At 41.7% G+C, this 20,026-nt stretch overlaps 1 protein-coding gene across 6 annotated transcripts in view; it reads left to right on the top strand.

Moving 5' to 3' along the window:
• The window catches only part of ANKRD17 (ankyrin repeat domain 17), a 160,978-nt gene that overhangs the window by 50,271 nt on the left and 90,681 nt on the right, over positions 1-20,026 (top strand). The window contains exon 1 of one of the 6 annotated variants that reach the window (XM_039331762.1): positions 3,603-4,322. The exons of the other annotated variants lie outside the window; for them this stretch is intronic. Coding sequence (XP_039187696.1) covers positions 4,269-4,322 — 54 coding nt within the window. The 5' untranslated portion in view covers positions 3,603-4,268. Of the gene's footprint in view, positions 1-3,602; positions 4,323-20,026 lie in introns of those variants that run through there. 6 annotated transcript variants of the gene reach the window in all.

The following is a 20,026-nucleotide window of genomic DNA, read 5'->3' as shown; positions in this document are numbered from 1 at the left end:
CGGGATGTTGAGCCAGCCTCCGTCTTCCCGGGCTGGGCGGCAGTGGCGGCCAGCAGGGGCATTGGGTTTTGGCTGTCCCCGGGCCGCTGAGCCAGCCTCGTGTCTCCCCGGGCTGGGCGGCACTGGCGGCCGGCAGGAGCATTGGTTTTTGGCCATCCCCGGGCCGCTGAGCCGGCCTTGCGTTTCCTCGGGCCGGGCGGCGGGAGCATCGGTTCCTGCCCGTCCCCGGGCCGCTGAGCCGGTAAAATCAATGGACTTGGAGGTGCTGCAGCTGGCTTTTTGAGTCGCTGCAGACCTCCATTGACTTCCATGGGGATTCTTGGCAATGAATGGGGTTGATTGAAATTGCTTCAAGAATCAAGCTGCAGGATGGCTTTGAGTAGGCAGAGATACAGAGAGCTGCAAATGCATCTCCACAGGAGATGCAGCAAGGGCAGGAGACGAGAAAGAGTCCGCTATGTCTGTGCACAAGCCCCGAAAGCTTTCTTCCTCTCCCTGCCTTTTTTGCTTGCCCTCTGTTGTAAGCATCTGCTGGGTTTCCTCAACCTCCCCCCCCCGTTTTATTTTAATCCCACCATCGCCTCCTTCTTTCGCAAAGTTGACATTCCGAGGACTCATAGGTCGCTTCGCTCCTGGAGTCACTTGACAAAGTTTGAAGGAGAGGCTGCCTGCTCCCACCTCCCACGGAGCAGAACTGCTGCTTCCTCGCCCTCCCAGCGAAAGAACCCCAGAGAGCTGGAAGGCGTCCTTTCTCCCACTTTCCGTTTCCCATCCTCCCTTTTCCAAGCACCCCTCCCAGAGCAAACCAGAAGCCTCAACTCCAGCCTCCTGCAGCGGCTGAGATAGGCGAGCCCGAGCGACCGTCTGCTGCTGCCTCAGAAGATTCACCGCAGCAGCTCTTTCTCCCCGTCGGCTTCCTCCTCCACTCCCTTGGAACCTTTGCGCCAAAAGGCAACAAGAAGAAAGTCCCAGAAAAGGAGACGCGGGGTGAGGGGAGAGCAGTCTTTTCCGAAGGGAGGAGAAGCCAGGACTGCAGAGCCATTCATACCAGAGCTGGATGGGGGGCAGGGCCGGCGCACGTTTCGCCCTAAGCTCCACTCTTCAATCAAGCCCCGTGTTCTGTGCGCATGCGCATGCACGCAGATGCGCGCGCACATTTTGCGGCTCCCAGGTTTTTTTTTTGTGAGGGAAATGGATCCAAGTGGCTCTTTCACTGTTGCAGGTTGCTGACCCCTGGCCTAGTGCCTATGGAGACCTGGCCGGGTGGTGGTGGGGATAGATAGGGTGACTGTTGCAGTGCCTCTGTGGTCATTCGTAAGGTAGAACGACTGCCGTGGTGCTGCAATATTCGTAACTTTGGGACTGTGTTGTAAGTACTTGGGCGGGGGTTATGTTGCAACTTTGAATGTTTGCTAAGTGAACTGGGGATTACCTGTAGTTCAATTCATCTATGTTTCATACAAGCAATGATTATGGACTGCTTCTATAGACTATATTGGGGTATTGACTGGCAAAAGTTTAAATATAATCAGGTAATTTTTAATGTACATTACAGAGTTGATAATATGGAGATTTCCAGTTTTGGAGGACTTTTTTTAATAAATACTTTTTAGATGGGATTGTAGCTTCCTTCTTATTAATAGACAGCTATGTAAGCTTATTTAATAAATAAATCAGTAGATAAATAAGGAAAGAGTGTAATGCTAAGGAAATAATTGCCCTAATAATTTATAACAGACTTAGAATAAAATTGAAATCAGTTGAAATCATTGGAAATCATAAACAAAAATAGGAGTTTTGAAAATCTAGCTATTAGATTTTGAAGTTCTTTTGAAAATTTTTCTGCTGCTAAGATTTGCAATTGTTTCTAATTGCAGCTTCAGTGGCTTCTTGAACAGGTGCAATTCATACAACTTTTCATGGTTCCAAATTTGCATTATTTAGACATAAAGCTTTGCACTGTGGATTATATATAGATCTGCATTTAGGATGGAATTTTTTTTGGAAGTAGCAACATTGTTAGTTTTAGGTATTAGTAATTTGTATTGAACATTCAGTGATTTGATAAATGAAAGTTTATCAAAAATGAGAAAATAATGGGAAATAATTGAATGCACACACATACTGTGAAAAAAAATTAAGCGGTTGTGCAAAAATGCTGTAAATTAAGAATGCTTTCAGAAGTAGAAATGTTAATAGTTTTTTATGAATTAACAAAATGGAAGGTAAATGAACATAACAGAAATCTATATCAAATCAATATTTGGTGTGAGCACCCTTTGCTTTCAAAACAGCATGAATTCTTCTAGGTACATTTGCACACAGTTTTTGAAGGAACTCGACAGACCTGTGGATGTAGGCTCCCTCAAATCTTCCTATTTCGTTATGTAATCCCAAACAGACTTGATGATGTGGAGGTTAGGGCTCTGTCAGGGCCAAACCATCACTTCAAGGACTTCTTGTTCTTCTTTATGCTGAAAATAGTTCTTAACGACATTAGCTGTATGTTTGGGGCTGTTGTCCTGCCAATTTGGGGCCAATCACACGCCTCCCTGATGGGTATAGCATGATGTATAAGCATCTGTCTGTATTTCTCAGCATTGAGGACATAATTGATCCTGACCAAATCTCCAATTCCATTTGCAGAAATGTAGTCCCAAACTTGCACGGAACCTCCACCATGCTTCATTGTTATCTGCAGACACTCTTTATTGTAATGCTCTTCAGCAACCAAACTGGCTCCTGCTCCAGCCAAATATTTCAAATTTTGACTCAAGTCCAGAGCACGTACTGCCATTTTTCTGTATCCCAGTTCCTATGTTTTTGTGCATAGCTGAATTGCTTAGCCTTGTTTCCATGTCAGAGATATGCTTTCATGAAGATCACTTCTGGCCAGAGCTCTTCGATCAGTAGATGGGTTTACTTGGGTCCCACTAGTTTCTACCAGTTCTGTGCTGATGGCACTGCTGGATGTGTCTTTCATCTGCTGCATCTGTGGTCCTCAATATTGCCCATTTCTTTGTGCTTCTTCAAAAGAGCTTGAACAGCACATCTTGAAACCCCAGTCCATGTTGAAATCTTTGCCTTAGAGAGACCTTGCTGATGCAGTATAACTACCTTGTGTTGTTCCTGTACTGTTTGTCATGGTGTATGACCTCTGACATGAAACTGTCTTCTACAACCTCACCTTAATAGCAGAGTCTGGCTGTTCCTCGCCCAGTTTTAAGCAGCTGTTCCGGTTTCAGTTAATGATTGTGTTTCAACCTACATATGAAATTGATGATCATTAGCCCCTGCTTGGTATAATTAGTTAATCATATACTTGACTCTAATCCTATAAAATCCCTGACTTTGTGCAAGTGTAAGAATTGATGCTGGTTTGAAGTCAAAGGGCAGCCACACCAAATATTGATTTGATTTAGATTTTTCTTCTGTTCACTCACTTTGCATCTTATAAATTGCTAAAAATAAACTATTAACACTTCTATTTCTGAAAGCATTCTTAATTTATAGCATTTTTGCACTGCTGCCTAAATCTTTTGTATATATGCTCAATTTTTATAATATTTCTTTTATAGCATTACTGAATGTTTAACACAAATTACTAACACCTAAAACCTAGTCAGAACTATATATAGAAAAAGACTATGCTTCAGTGTTGATTCCAGGTAACTGTCTGAACAAGTCCCTGTAGTTCACTTGGCAAGATTTCAGAAACTGTTTGCCATTGCCCTGCTTTCTAGAACTGGCCCAAAATTACCCAGCTAGCTTCATGCTTAAGCTGGGACTAGTACACATGGTTTCCCAGTTTCTATCCTGGTGTGTTAATCATTGCACCAAATTGATTCTAATCAAAACTTAAAACTACAAGAAGTTTAAGTGTTTTAAGTTTTAGAGACAGTTGAGTATCAGTAAGGCAGCATATATCTGCTCAAAGGTTTAGCACAAGTAAATTGCAATTTAGTTTGAAATGACCACCCAGAATCTTTTGTAAAATAATTTGTTTATAACTCAGATTAAAACACATTTTTCAAAAGGAATGTTGCAAAATGTAGTTGTCTTTATCTTGTGTCCTTGAAAAATGCAGCTGTGCCTTTAAAAACCTATGCAGTGGGTCACCCCTGTTCTGTTGGTAGATCCCTAGTTTGCCAGCAGGAAAAGATATAATAGAACATTCCATTTCCTGTTCCCTTGCTGACACGGAGGAGTGTTCCTACTGACAGTGATCTAATCGGAGTGCAGCAAGAATCATGGCAATCTGATAAAACATGATGGAGACAGCAGCTGAAATGGAAGCATATGTTTTAGAAGACATTCTTGAGGTAGGAATTGGATTTTATAATAATGCAGGATACAAGGAAGAACCAAAAAAATATGAAGTCCCTTTAGAAAAAAAACCTGTGCACTGAGAGCTTGTTACGTGTTTGATGTGCCAATATTGATTTGCAGTGCAGTTAGATCAGTTGAGAATCAAACATTATTGGTTATAAAATATAAATTATAGAAGAGCTGCAGAAGGACGGAGGAAAAGAAATGTTTTGCACTTCATATTGTGCCTGCCTGCTTATGACCTTTAGAATAATTCATTAGAAAGGTAACTGCAAATCATGAATATATAATCATGTTTTGTACAGTAGAATTAAATTCTAGCATATTATTTTGTAATAAAAAGATGAAATGTGTTTTTCATGCAAAAGAATTATTTCATGTCAGCATTCACATAGCTCCACTTTTAAGCGATATCTGGAACACTAAATCACTGAATGAGTATATACTATATTCCGCATAAAGAAGTTAAAAGTATTAAGACTCCTGACTTAATAGCTCATAGCCTGCTTCATAATCAGGTTATTATTTTGATATCTGGTGAGGGAATTATATTAGTATGCAGATTATTGTAATTCCCAATTAACAGTAATTCTGATCTTGGGGGAAGAGATGCCATAGAGAAGATGGATTTCTCAGTATATAAAGTGTGGCAGGATCAATGGACATTTTTCTAATATCTGTGAAAGTGTGATGGGAGAGTTAAGTATGATGGGGATGATACTGCAGACAGGTTTATACTTCTGTAACATACATTATTTAAATTCTGATTATTATAAAGTCTATTCTCTGTGCAGTTACTCAGTACATCCTTATAAAATATCATTGGCTAGCTGCATTTTAGGTTTAGGAATACTTTTGAAGAGTTCACTTATAGTTCTTCCTCTGAGTACTAATGAACATTCTTTGAAAAATTACTGTTAAAAGGGCAAGTAAGGAGTATTTAAATATAATTTATCTCTTTTTTTATTAAGTTCTCTGCCGTGTTCTGTTTTGAACCTTCTGTACTTTCCAAATGGCATTTTGATTTTGTATATAATCCTTATAAAGATGGTATCATGTATTTTTTATGAGGATAGATTGAAAGTTGGTTTATGAAATCGTTTTTTTCTTACTCTATTTTAAATTGAAGAAATTTAATTATGAAATGAACACATAGCATAACCTTAAGCAGTAGTATAACCACTAAAGAATTATCACGTAATTGTTAAATAATCAGCAAAAATACATAGAACAGTCAAAATACTCTGAAACTATTGAGCTGTCTCCACTGGGACCTAGTTGCAAACAGGTGCAAAACATTGGTAGTTGTATCAGCTGCCTTGTGGGAAAAGTACAGGTGAAAAAGCAATTATGGTAAGAATCTGTTCTGTGTAGTTTACTTCATTGCTAATCATTGACAGACTTACACTTATGAACATTACTTCTTTTTTCAAACTGTATAGTTATCTTTGCAACATTTGGTGGATTAAGAAACAAGAAACCTAAGTTCCTTGTTTTGTCTAATAAATGGAATGTGCATGAAATTCAGACACTTAATGTTTGGATATTATTATCATTTTTTGATAATAGAAGCAGAAAGCAAGCTAAGGAATATCTAGACTGTTTGGCAAAGATGTGCTTTAGGAAGATTTTAAAATGTTAAATTTATTAAGAAAATACTATTAATACGCCAATTGTAGGTTTACAAATAACATACACACTGTTGAGATTCCAGGCACTGAAAGTCACAGATGATTAAATTTTTCAATGTTTTTAAAGAGTGGAAAATACTTTTTATTTTATATTACAATTTATGAGTATTGTTTAAATTTATATGCCACCTTTCACTCAATATTTCAAGACTGCATACATAGCACTTCCTCCTTCCATTTACCTTGAAAGCAACACTTTGTCAGGCAAATTGGATTGAGAGAAAATGTCTGGCCTAAAATCATTCAGTGAGCTTTTGTGGCTTAAAGTGGATTTGAACTTGTCTCTCTCCAATATATATCAGTTTAGGTTGCCAGATATCTGGACAGGCAGATATAGACAGTTGGAAAGGAATAGGAATAGAATAGGAAAAGTAACACACACTATTTACCAGTAATATTTGAATGTACATTCATTGGAGAGAAAGAGATTACAAGTCAGTAAGCAGGGGAATACACACTAAGAGGGATGTGCTAACAACATTGAAAGCAAGCCAAGCCTTTACTGATTGTTTGCCTGCCTGTCAATTCTAGGCAGAACTTGTTAACTTGCACTTAGCGCTTCTTAGGGAAGTATTATAGTGGGAGAAAAGCTACTCAGATATTCAAAAAGTCAGACAATAATTGATTTTAAGGCTATGCCTGCCACACAGAGGACAAAGGGGAGAATATGTCCTCTTTTAGTCAGATTTCTGGTAACTCTGTTCCAATCCAATATCTTAATTGTTATACCATACTGACTCCCATATTTTGAATTTGATGTTAAAATTGAATATTGAAATCTGTTAGATAGCCTATTAAGTAAATAATCAGATGTACTTAATTTTTCATACAGTTATGAAAGTTATACATAACTTTAATTCCCATACAATTTCCATTCAATATGATTATACCATACAATACTTATCCAGTATTGCAGATGTTTACATTTATACATGACACCACTTTTAACAAATTTTCTTATTTTATATGCACTTGTCCCTGAATTATGTTAATTATTTCAGTTTACAAAACTAATTTGCTTAAGTAGATTCTTATTCATTCCAGGTATATTCTTTTGGATGAACTATTAAATATATAGCAGATATTTTTCTAAAAATGAAGAGTATAGTACTTCATAGCATCTTTCATACAGATGAAATGCTAATTGCACAATGTAATTGAGAGATTAAAAAGACTTTGCAATTTTTAAAAATTTTGTAGAAATTCCATTTTTATTAGAGCAGTCAAAAATAAATGCTTTCATGCTAATTCTGTATGTAAAATTCATTTGTAAAATTAAACATGTTTGTAATGAAAAATGTTTAGGATGCCATGTATTTGAAAAAAATATTCTTATCTGGTGAGTTTTTTGGGTGGGTGGCTGTGGTAGCCCTGAAATCAGTTAGTGTTGCTGAAGCTTAGATAAAACTGAATTATACACACAAACATGTACACATAAGCAAATATTTTATTTTTAATATCTGGATTTTTTTATAGCAGTTCAAGAGGAGACTTATTATACCTTGCTTTAATGAATAAGTAAAAGTGTTTTGTATATTTGCAGAAAATCATTACCGTATATTCCGGCGTATAAGGCGACCCGTCGTATAAGATGACCCCCGACTTCGATGCCGAGTCGCATGCCTAGAAAGTCGTCTTATACGCTGGAAACTACCGTTATATCCGGCGTATAAGATGACTCGACGTATAAGATGACCCCCGACTTCAGCACCAATTTCAACGCTTTCAAAAGTCGTCTTATATGCCGGAAAGTACGGTATTTAAATTGATGAATTATCAATGACAATTTGTACTGTTTTATGAAAGGGCTCTCCATCTTTTGGGATCACTTGGGTATATTTGGGAAATGGAGAATCCCCTTTAGCTTAAATTTGCACCTTTTTTTCCGGGCATATCAAAATACTTTCTTGGATTCTAGTTACTTACCATTTTTATTATCAAAGAATGTATTTAGATCTGCATCCCATACATGAGATGGAAATAAAAAAGATAATATGACTTTGCTTTTGCAGCATACCAGTTTTATCATCTGCAGAGAAGGGAATCTGCTATACTGTAAATAAAACATTACCTACTGAAAACTTCATTTTTTTAGTGTATTATAATAAGATTGCAATCCTACAATACTTTCTTCAGAAATAAGTTGTACTGAAAATAACATTGCTCTATTCATCAGTGATCTATAACAACATAAACTTAGTAGCTCACTATTAAATTATTCTAGTTAGCATAGTTAAAGTGACAGAGGAAGTAGCTTGGTTTCTTTTATCTCCACACTTTCAGGAGTTAATACTTACAACCAATGGTAATTTTAAAAACAGCCATCCTCAAGCTGGTGCCCTCAGTTTTTGTTGATTAAGTTGCATTTGAGTTTGATTTCCATTATTTATAGCTCACCTTAGTCAACCTGGGACAACTTTTAGGAACAACTGATTAAATGCATTCTTGACCCTTATTATTATTGTCATATGTGGAAAATAATGAAAGGAAACAGGACAGAACAGAAAACCATAGTTGAATCCCTAACAAGTTCATTTCTGTTATTGGTTTGACTTAATTGGTCCTATTCAAAAAATGAATAGCTTTTATGTATGTTAAAACTGGCGTCCTTGATGCTCTTTCTGAGCTTGGTTGTTTGCTTGCAGATGTTTCATTATCAAATTAATAATGTCAAGGACTTCACATTTAAAGTCTGAGCTTCGTATATTCTCTTCTATTAGGATATTAAATTGTGTTCTAAACATTGTCATCATTATAATTCTCATATTTGTTTGGATATTTTTAAAAAACTATCCTGAAACAAAACTTTATTATAATGCTTAAAGACTTGTGTTTTCAATATTTATGCACAGATATGAGCTAAAATCAATCTGTTTCCCATATTAGTCCTAAAACTAAATAAGGAGAACCCAGTCAAGTTAAAAACATTAGGGTTTTTTCATTGTTTTGAGCAAAATAATCCAAAACTATTGTTATGCAGCAAAAGTATATGAACCTCTAGGATTATTAGTTAATTTGAAGGAGAAATTAAATCATTTCAATCAATAGGATGGTAAACAGTAGGATATCAATTGATAACCAGATATCAATATAGTAATGTTGCAAGAAAAAAGCCACTATCCTGAAATAATGGATCTATATCAAATTTCAGCATAAAAATCTTATCAAATATGTGAAACTAGTAGACCAGTAAGATTTCAGTAAGCATTCGACAAAGTAGACCACAACCTGCTGCTTAGTAAGCTAGAAAAAGGTGGGATAGACAACAACACCATCAGATGGATCTATAACTGGCTGACAAACCGTACTCAGCGATTAGTCTTCAATGGTACTACATCCACATGGAGATAAGTAAGCAGGGGGGTACTACAAGGCTCCGTCTTAGGCCCAGTACTCTTCAATATCTTCATTAATGACTTAGAAGAGGGAATAGAAGGGGAACTCATTAAATATGCAGATGACACTAAACTGACAGGAATAGCCAACACCCCAGAAGACAAGCTCAAAAATATCTTCAGACTTGAACAATGGGCTCTATCTAACAAAATGAATTTTAATGTGAAGAAAAGCAAAGTTTTACATTTAGGCAGGAAAAATCAAAGGTACAAGAACAGATTAGGCGATACCTGACTCAAAAATTGTGAGAGGGACCTTGGAGTCCTAGTGGATGATCACTTGACTATGAGTCAGCAGTGTGTAGCAGCAGCCAAAAAAGCTAATACAATCTTGGGTTGTATAAACAGAGGCATAGAATCAAGATCACGTGAAGTATTAATACCGCTTTATAAAACCCTAGTAAGACCACACCTGAAATACTGCAACCAATTTTAGTTATCATACTACAAAAAAGATGTTGAAACCTTGGAAACAGTTCAGAGAAGAGGAACTAAAATGATCAAGGCCTGAAGACTAAAACATATGAAGAATAGCTGCAGGACTTGGATTTGGCTAGTATGAAGAAAAGAAGAAACGGGTGACATGATAGCATATTCCAATATTTGAGGGGCTGCCACAAAGAAGAGGGTATCAAACTATTCTCCAGCACAAGAGATGGAGAATCCACCAATGGGTTTTCTCTATCTGCCTGCTCTTGAGACCAAGTTAGCCAAGCTTGACATGTCCCCTGTTGCTAGGTAGACCCAGTCTTGATTTGGTCTCAAGCTCTTGAAGACGTGTCAGGTTTGGCTTTCAGGGTTCAAGAGACTCTAATTTATTTTTTTCTTAGCAGATAGATATCCCACTGTTGAATTCTCCTCTCCTCAACTTCTTCCCTCAGGTCGGTAGGTTCACTTCTGAATTTTTCCCCCTTCCCTTTCCCCAATGGTTCTCCTTAAGCGCGGGGATCAGCGCTGCCTCAGATCGGGGGGTGCCCATTTTATGTTTCCTTTCCCCAGGGCTCTGGGGAAAGATTCCTTTAATCCTTTGCCCTTCATCAGAGTTCCCTGCGCAGCGCTGCCATTCTTTCCTCTCCAAAAGCCCCAAAATTGCTCCACGGAGACTCAAGACGGCCATTTAACAGCCAGAAAGTCACGTGCGCCATTTTGGTTGCCGCTGAAGGCAACCAAGCCCGAATGGAGCCGTTTCGATTTACAGGGGGGCCTCTTCAGTTTCTGACCCTGCCTTTGAATTAAAGCCAGCGGGTTCGATAGAAGAGCTCCTGGATCCACTGCAGAGCTCCGGACATCCCCAGGGATCCCTCGTGGTGGCACGGCCACCATTTTGGATGCCATGCAGTCTCTTTTTTTCAAGGCAATCAATTGCCAGCTCTTATTCACTGCTAGATTGAAGGTATCTGCAGACCTTCTTCTTCCTGCATGGCACATTGCTTCTTAGGGCTGCCAGGGATTCTGTTATCAAGGATTCTGCTGCCCTACGCTGGAGCAGAGAGGTGCTTAGCCATTCTCATATTGAATGGTTCACTGATAACAGCCATGCCCCAAACCTACCCAGGCCGCCATTTTGATCTTGTGAGTGACCTTTACCAGGTCTTCTTTCCAGGCCATCTGCACCCACCATTGGGCTTTCTGGTGCAGTTTGCCTGACAACCTAAGGCCACCGGGCGGAGCCTCACACCGGGTCCCAACTGTGCCTTCGGCCTCATCTACACAACCGTGTCCGACAGCCCAGAGAGACTTGTTTATCCAGTCAGGTGGTCAGGGGAGCAGTCCATACTCCCTGCTCCTACTACTCTTCCTGCCAATTGCTTGCCTGCCAGAGCTCCCCCTCAGTTTCCCTGAGATAGCTCGACCCAGGATGGAGGACTCCATGGTACCTCAACCCATGAGCACCGCCTCCCCATCCTCAAGCCACGGCCGGCAGCAGGCAAGCTCAAGGAGAAGGAGAAGGCCATCCTCAAAAAGCCTTCCAAATTGGCAGAGAAGCAAGCCAGCCAGAGGCACCAGGCTCTGGAGAGAGAGTTCTCCAGAGCGCAGAGACAGAGCAGGGCAGAGACAGAGCAGTTAGTGGTCCCAGACTTCAACCTCCCTTTAGGACCTTCAACCTCTGCTCAGGGTGGGTGGTCTATGGCGGAGGCCCCCTCTACACTTTGTTCCCTCTCTGTGGAAGCTCACGACACAGCCGCCCACCCACCGACATTTCCCTCACAGGTTCCAAACTCGGCCTGAGGCCACCTTCACGCCAACGGCCGCTGGGCTCAGGGGGTCCGAACCCAGGGACATTCTCTCCGATGGCTACCTCAAAGCCCTGATTTTTAGTGTTGTGGACCGTGCACTTGCGGCACGGTCTTACCATTTCCCCGGGCAGGAGGCAACTCCATCTGTACTTCTGCCTTATGTTCCTCCAACAGGGGTCTCCACATACCAGGAGCCCCCGTCTCCTGGCTGTTCCTCAATTAGTGGCGGCTAATCTCCAACGGGCTATGACCAGCCAGACTTCCCTTTGTCTGAGGAGGAGGAACTCCCCCCAGACCCCTCTCCACCTGGAGGCCTATTCAACCCAGCTCGCAAGGCCACCATGATGGCCAACATAGGGTCCAATCAGTTCCCTCAACCTCAAGCCACATTCAATTCAAGCCCAAATCCGATGTTTTTTGAAACAGTGGCAGCCCAACATCATGTCCCCTGCCCTTCCATCTTCCTTAAGGGAGTTACGAAACAACGGGTTTCCCCATCTTCTTTCCCCTCCATGGGAGGAACAGATAAAAAGTTATTCAGTACTTCTCCAGATCTGACTGATGCTCTCGAGGTGCCAAAAGTGGACGAAGCCTGGACCCCTCTGGTGTCTCCGACCGCGGTCTCAGGGGAAATGGCCGAGGCACTTAAGGCAGAGGACAGGAAATGGGACTTCACTTTCCACAAGACCCATCAGGTGGCTGTGTGGGCAATTAAAACAGCCACGTGCATGTCCTTGTTTATCAGGACCACCCTCCTTTGGCCCCACCAGCTTCAGGTCAGGCTCCCTCCAGAGGACATATGGATTCATCAGGATCTAAGCAAAATAGTTGCAGCAACAGAGTATGCATCGGATGCAACCCTACAGTCAGCCAACTTTGCCTCCAGATCCATAGTTTCCAATGTCATGGCTAGAAGGATGCTATGGCTCAAGCACTGTAAGGCCAACGGCAAGTCAAAATGGTGTCTAGCAATGGCCCCCCTACCAGGGTGACCATCTGTTCGGGGAGGCCCTGAATCCGTACCTAGTGGAGAACAAGGACAAGCAGAAGGTCATGGCCCACCTCTCCAAGAGGGCCAATAGATGCACCACTCCTTACGGCCGTAGGCAGTCCTTTCAGCCAGTGACGGGTTCGGGAGCAGCCCAACCTTCCCACCCCTTCATGCCCAGACAGGATCGTCCATATGACAGGTCAGGTTTTAGGCCCAGACAACAGAATCAGGGCAAGAGGCCGTTTTGAGGGGGCGGTTGTCCCTTCAGGAGGTCCAAGTGACTCCCGGACCATCCCTCCCATAGGTGGCAGGCTATCCCTTTTCTTCCATCAGTGGAAGCTCACCTCCATGGACGCCTGGGTCTTGCAAACTATCCAATTCGGCCTGTCCCTTGAGTTTGTGTCCAGTCCCCCAGGTAATTTCATCTCCTGTCCCACGCCCCAAGATTCAGTCAGTCTTATGCAGGAGGCCATTCGTCATCTTATGTACATACAGGCCATAGAACTATTACTGCCTGGTCTGGAGGGAAGGGGCTTCTACTCTATCCTCTTTGTGGTTCCCAAAGCCTCAGGCAGATGGAGGGCAATTCTATACCTCAAAGGTCTGAATTTCCACATTGCATAGAAGAAATTCAAGATGCAATCGCTCCAGTCCATCTTAGGGGGCATCAGAAAGGGAGACTTCCTGATGTCTATAGACCTTACGGAAGCATATCTCCACATCCCCATCCTTCCAAACCACCGGCAGTACCTCCGATTCTGCTACAGGGACCACCACTTTCAATACAGGGCCCTCCTGTTCGGTCTCTCCTTGGCTCCCAGGGTGTTCACCAAAATCCTAGCTGTGCTGGATGCTCATTTACGGAAGGTACCAGTACTCATCCAGTGCTATCTGGACGACATTTTTATTCAATCCTCCTCCTTCCGGGCAGCTCAGTTGGACCTGAACTTAACCATCCAGGTCTTCCAACAGCACGGGTTTTCGGTGAACTTCCTAAAGAGCTAGACGGTTCCCTTATCCAGACCTCTGCACCTGGGAGCCATCATAGACACCACAGATTGCATGGTCTATCTCTCCCAGGAGCATCTGGACAGCATCAGGGACCTAGTTCACCGAGTGTACAAAGACCGCACCATCCCACTGGTGTTGCTTTCTCAACTCCTAGGGAAGATAGTCTCCTGCATAGCCATAGTTCCCTAGGCCAGACTGCATTTACGGAGCCTTCAATGGTTCCTTCTCCCGTTCCAGCGGTTGAACGTCAGCTCTTCCAGCCGACAGATGAGGCTCCCGGTCCAAACCCTGAGGTCTCTTCGCTGGTGGTTCTCACAGGTGGTTGCCAGGGGGTCACTATTCAAGGAGCCCGACCGTCTCACAATCACAACGGACGCCAGTTGGTCCCACGCAGATTTGAGACACAACATCAATTGGCTGAAACTCAGGGCCATTCACCTAGCTCTGTGCCATTTCCACAACTGGATCAGGGGGCGACACATATTGGTCCTTACGGACAACGTGGCGTCAAAGGCCCACGTGAACCGGCAGGGAGGCACCTGGTCCAAGTCCCTCATGTCCGAGGCCCAGTTGCTGGGCTCCTGGGCAGAGTCCAACCTGTCCTCCCTCAGGGCCGAACACATCTCGGGGGAGAAGAACCAGCAAGTGGACTTTCTGAGTCGCTCCACCATAGATCCCTCGGAATGGGGTCTACATCCTGATCTTTTCACCGAGATATCCCGAAGGTTCGGCTGACCGGTCCTCGACCTATTCGCGTTGTCGAGCAATGCCCAGTTCCCGAGGTACTTCTCCCACTGTTACTCCCCAGGGGCAGAGGAGACGGATGATTTACGAAGTCCGTGGCTGGAGGGCCTACTCTACACCTTCCCTCCCCTCCCGCTGATTCCGGCAACCATCCGCAAGCTGATACAGGAGCAGGTGGAGGTAATCCTCGTAGCCCCCTACTGGCCTTGGAGACCCTGGTTCGCCGATCTGGTGAATCTCTCCCGCTCTCCCCCATGGAAGATTCTCCCAGATCGCGTGTCCCTGCACCAGGGGGTCCTCCAACATCTGGACCCTCAGTGGTTACAGTTAGCCGCCTGGCACTTGAGCGCAGAATCATGACTCAGGAGTTGTTCTCACCAAGGGCGATTTCCAGGATTCAGGCCTCTTGCAGGCTGGCGACCAATCGCATTTATGACTCCACATGGAGAAATTTTTGCCGTTGGTGTGGAAGGCGGCAACTGGACATATCAAAATTGACAATCCCTCAGATCATAGACTACCTTCTCGACGGCCTGGATAGAGGCCTAGCCCCTGCAACCATCCGTAGACAGGTGGTGACCCTATTGACATTACTCACTTGCGCCAATTCGGTTCCTCTGGCTCACCATCCCAGAATACGCGCCTTCCTCAAGGACGCAAGCAACACTAGGCCACCTGTGATACAGAGGTATCCCTCTTGGGAGTTGCTTCAGGTACTTCGTGCACTCACCAAACCACCCTTTGAGCCTATCACTACTATAACATTATGGGCCTTGTCACACAAGTTTGCCTTCCTGATTGCTATCATGTCAGCCCGGCGCATTTCTATCGATCAGGGATGACCTTTGTATTTTCCACCGGGACCGGGTGGTTCTTCGGCTGGATCCCACATTTGTGCCCAAGGTCAATTTGCTCTTTCATAGAGCCCAGGAAATCACTTTGCCAGATTTCTGTCCCAATCCTTCCCATGTCTTGGAGCGGCGGTGGCACACACTGGACATCCGCAGGGCACTGCATTGGTACATCAAGCACAAGGCACTTTCTCAAGTCAGAGGCCCTTTTCGTTTCCTTCTTCCTGGCCTCCCTGGGGCAGAAGGTCTTCGCTTCCACCATAGGTAGGTGGATCAGGGCCTATCGCAGAAGTGTACCAGGCGTCCTCACTGCCAGCTCCAAGCCATATCTTGGCACACTCCACTCACAGCCTGCAACTTCTTCAGCATGGGCCACTCAGGCGTCCATCGAAGAGATTTGCAGGGCTGCGACATGGTCTTTGCCCTCTCCGTTTGTGTGCCATTATAAGATTGACCGCTTTGCTTCCGCAGACACCTCCTTTGGACGGAGGGTCCTTCAGCAGGTGGTTTCCGGGGATGCTGATCCGGCTTCATCTGTTTCCCGCCCATTGGGACAATGAGGCTTTGGTACGTCCCATTGGTGGATTCTCCATCTCCTGTGCTGGAGAAGGGGTGTTGTCTTACAATCTACACCCTCCCCTAGGTTCTGTTAGGCTGGAATTAGGGGTCTGAGAGCCAACACCTTGTACTAGCATCAGTTGCTTTCACCCTCGTCAAGACTGGGTCTACCTAGTAATGGGGCATGTCAAGCTTGGCTAACTTGGTCTCAAGAGCAGGCAGACAGAGAAAACCCATTGGTGGATTCTCCATTTCCGTGCTGAGAAAAGGCGTTCAGGTAAGACAACACCCCTTCTCCAAAGCACCAGAGGGCAAGACAAGAGACAATGGTTGGAAACTGACCAAAGAGAGAAGCAGCCTGGAATTAAGGAGAAACTTCATAACAGTGAGGACAATTAACCAGTGGAACAGCTTGCCTTCAGAAATCATGGGCACTCCATCACTGGAGGTTTTTAAGAAGAGACTAGAGTCTAGACAGTCACTTGTCTGAGATGTTATAGGTTCTCCTGCTTGAGCAGGGGGCTGGACTAGAAGACCTCCAAGGTCCCTTCCAACTGTTATTCTATTCAAAATGGTGACAATATCATGGTTTGGGCCTTCTTTGATGCCTCTGTTCCAGGATGGCTTGCAATAATTGATAGAACTATGAATTCTTATTATACTAGCAAATTCTACAGGAAAATATCAGGGTATCTATCTAAACTGAAGCTCAGAGAAGATGGATCATGCAACAAGATACTGATTCAAAACGCAAGCCATTTGATCAAAGAATGGTTAAAGCGGAAAGAAATTAATGTTTTTGAATGGCCAAATGAAAGTTCTGATCTTAATCCTATAGAAATGTTGTGGAAGGATGTGAAGTGGGTAGTTCATGTGAGGAAACCTTCCAGCATCTCTGAGTTGAAATTCTTTTGTAAGAAGAAATGGCTGAAATTCCTCAAAGCTGATGTGCAAGATTGATCCACAGATACTGGAAATGTTGCATTATATTGCGATATAATAATTGAAAGGAAAGCTTCACATATTTCTGTCTCACACAAATAAGTAGATTTGGATCATTTTCCTCAGTAAATGAACAAGTATAATGTTTTTGTTTAAGTGAATTCTGTTTATCTAATTTTAGGACTTACAGGAAGAACAGATGACCCTATCTAAGCCATGCTTATGCAGAAATATTGAACATTCAAATTTCATAAATTTTTAGGCACCACCGTATATAATATGTAGTTATGTAGTCTTTAACTCTTTTAAGAGCTAAGGTATATTTATTTTTCTAATGGTGACTCCTTTGAACTACTAAAACCCAGTGGTTTGTGGTTCTAAAAATAATTTAATTGGACAGATAGTACAAAATCGATACTGCTTTAAATCACAAATAATTGTGAAATATTTGTAACTAGAAAGACAAGAATCAAGAAAGGAAAATTTATGAAAATACATTTTAAAAAAGTAATAGGGTATCCAATTAGATAAATGCTTCTCCCTAATATTACATTACTATTGCTGTTGTGAAAGCATAAGAGCTGCTACATTTATTGATACAATACAAAGACTGAATCTGTTTTCTAAGGCTAATGTAAAATTTGTCATGAGAATTAAGTGTGTGCTTGTATTTTGAGAAGTAAAGGGTTGGGAATTTGTATGTTGGATTCTATCTCCTTTTAATAGCAACCATTAGGTTCTGCTTATAAGCTGAAGAGTCATATCTGCATGTTCTACATGGGATTATTCTTGAAGAGCATTCAACTGATGCAGAATGTAGTGGCACAGGCTGTTCTTGGGGCCCCTAGGATGGCTCACTGCTCTTGTGAGCAATTCAAGGTGCTGATTATTATCTATAAAGCCCTGCATGGCATGGGTCCAGGTTACTTGAAGAACCATCTTACCCAGTGGGAGAGGCCCACCGTACCTGAACCAGCAGAGGAGGCATGTTGGGAACTCTGTCAGTCAAGGAATTCCGGTTGGCAGGATCCAGAAGACAGATCTTCACTGCCATGACTTTTGCAGTGAGATCAGCCCCTGCTCTTCTGATTTTCTGCAAGAGCTTGAAGACCTGGCTCTACCAAATGGTATGGAGTCCCAACAAGAGCATCATACTAGAGATGTTTATGAATTAAGAGGCAATCCCATCTCCCCTCTGGATTTATCCTATTTCCTCCTTCCTCATCTTTTAACTATAATTTTATTTTGATTATAATTTACATTTTTCTTGTTTTAGAAATATTTATATTTCATGATTTAATGCTTTTAATGTTGTATGCCACCCAAAATGTAGTAGTCATTTTTGAAAACTGGAATCTGATTTCTTAAGTTTAAGAACATTTTATCTGGTAACTGAAAATGTGTTTCAGAAATTAGAGTAAATCTTCAACTTTTATCTGTGTGGCAAAAAATTAATAAATAAAATCCACAGCCTTCAGAGTTGATTACAGTAGTTCAGATGTCTAGTGGGTTTCTAAATATTTGAGCAAGTTATAAGTAGATAAAGGTTAAAGATTTACTCTAATTTCTGAAATATGTTTTCAAGTACCAGGTTAAATGTTCTTAAGCTTAAGAAATCAGATTCCGCTTTTCAAAGATGTTTACTACAATAAAGGTAAATGCCAGCATTATCCTAGGATGCAGATCAGAATGTAGTAACATGAAATTCAACATAAGGACATATATATTCCTGTTAATTGATTGAGGTGAGCAGCCTTGTGAAAATAGATTACACATTTGACTGTCTCTAACATTGCAAATCTTCTACACCAGAAATGCTTAATGCTTCCTGTATACGCAACTGTCACTAGACTACCACTTGCCAGGATTATGCCAGATCTAGCATATCAGTATAAATCAGATTATATTTAGGGCAGATACTTTGCATGCTTTGTCGTATGTCACTTTCCATTCATTCAGCTGGATAGAGAGATACATTTTGTAAAGCAAAATTAGATAGGTCATGGAGCTTAACATGCTTACTGAATTTAGAGGGCATATTTTTACCCACTATGCACTAAATTAGGAACCAACGTTTGAAGTCACTCCTTTCTGTGGAGGCTATCTGGGCCATTAATGTTGAAACTATATTCAGAAGCAGAAACAGTCTGCAGTACTTTTGAGAATGATGCTAGGCAACTGCTTTAGCATTTCTTTCTGAATCACCTGAATCTGAATATAGAGAGTTATATGTCTTATTGGCATATTGTGAAAGGCTTCTTGGATACTTTTATTTGTCCCCTTAAATACCATTGTCTGAAGATGGTGTTGTAAGTTCAGTCATCAAGTAAATTCTATCTTTCCATAGTATTATCTCTACTGTTATTATTTCTTGTACATTTAAAAATCATCTATGAGGCAAAGAGGAGGATGCTATTAGGATTTTTTTTCTTTTATATTGGATTTAAAATATAACATCTTCAAAGTAGGAAGTAAGTATAAATTGTTAAAATACCTGTATAATGTTAGATATTTTTTGGATTCCAGATACAATGACGATATTCTTATTTAAAAAACAGGTGCATTTTTCCTTGCAATGGTAGGATGTTCTCTTTCCAAGGTATCAGGGAAAGCCAATGCTCTAAGAAATTCCTTAGAAAATAAACACCAATTTTGAAATTATACAGAATTAGCTTGTAATTTCAAGATGTAACAGTCTTGTTCTTTACTTACTGGGAAAATTCTTTTTTTTTTCTAGGATCATATTTTGATCTAAACACCAAACACATCCAGTGCATGTTGCAGTAATGAAATATGAATGCCAATATCTATATAACTTTTGTATAGAAATGAGCAATGACCATTTGAATGAAAGTGACTTCATTTTAGTTAGTCCTCTTTAGTGACCACAATTGGGACTGGCAACTTGGTTCTTAAGTGAAACAGTCACTAATTGAAACACAATTGTGTGTTCAGTGTTAGTTCAGCTTTCCTTTGCTTTACAGACTCATGAAGGTTGTAAATGCTTGTATTGGTCATAAAGTTACTTTTTCATCACTACATAACTGAATGGTTGCTAAATGAGGACTACTTCTATTGCCCTTTAATAATAGCAATAGCACTTAGACTTATATGCCGCTTCACAATGCTTGACAGCCCTCTCTAAGTGGTTTACAGAGTCAGCATATTGTCCCCAACAAATGGAGTCCTCATTTTACTGACCTTGGAAAGATGAAAGGCTGAGTCAATCTTGAGCTGGTAAGAATCAAACTGCTGAACTACTGGCAATAGGCAATCA

This window comes from Crotalus tigris, unplaced genomic scaffold (genome assembly GCF_016545835.1).
Source record: "Crotalus tigris isolate CLP2741 ecotype Arizona unplaced genomic scaffold, ASM1654583v1 scf7180000024437.13266115, whole genome shotgun sequence".
NCBI lineage: Eukaryota > Metazoa > Chordata > Lepidosauria > Squamata > Viperidae > Crotalus > Crotalus tigris.
Note: the sequence above shows the minus strand (reverse complement) of the source record. Positions and strands in the feature narration are given on the sequence as shown.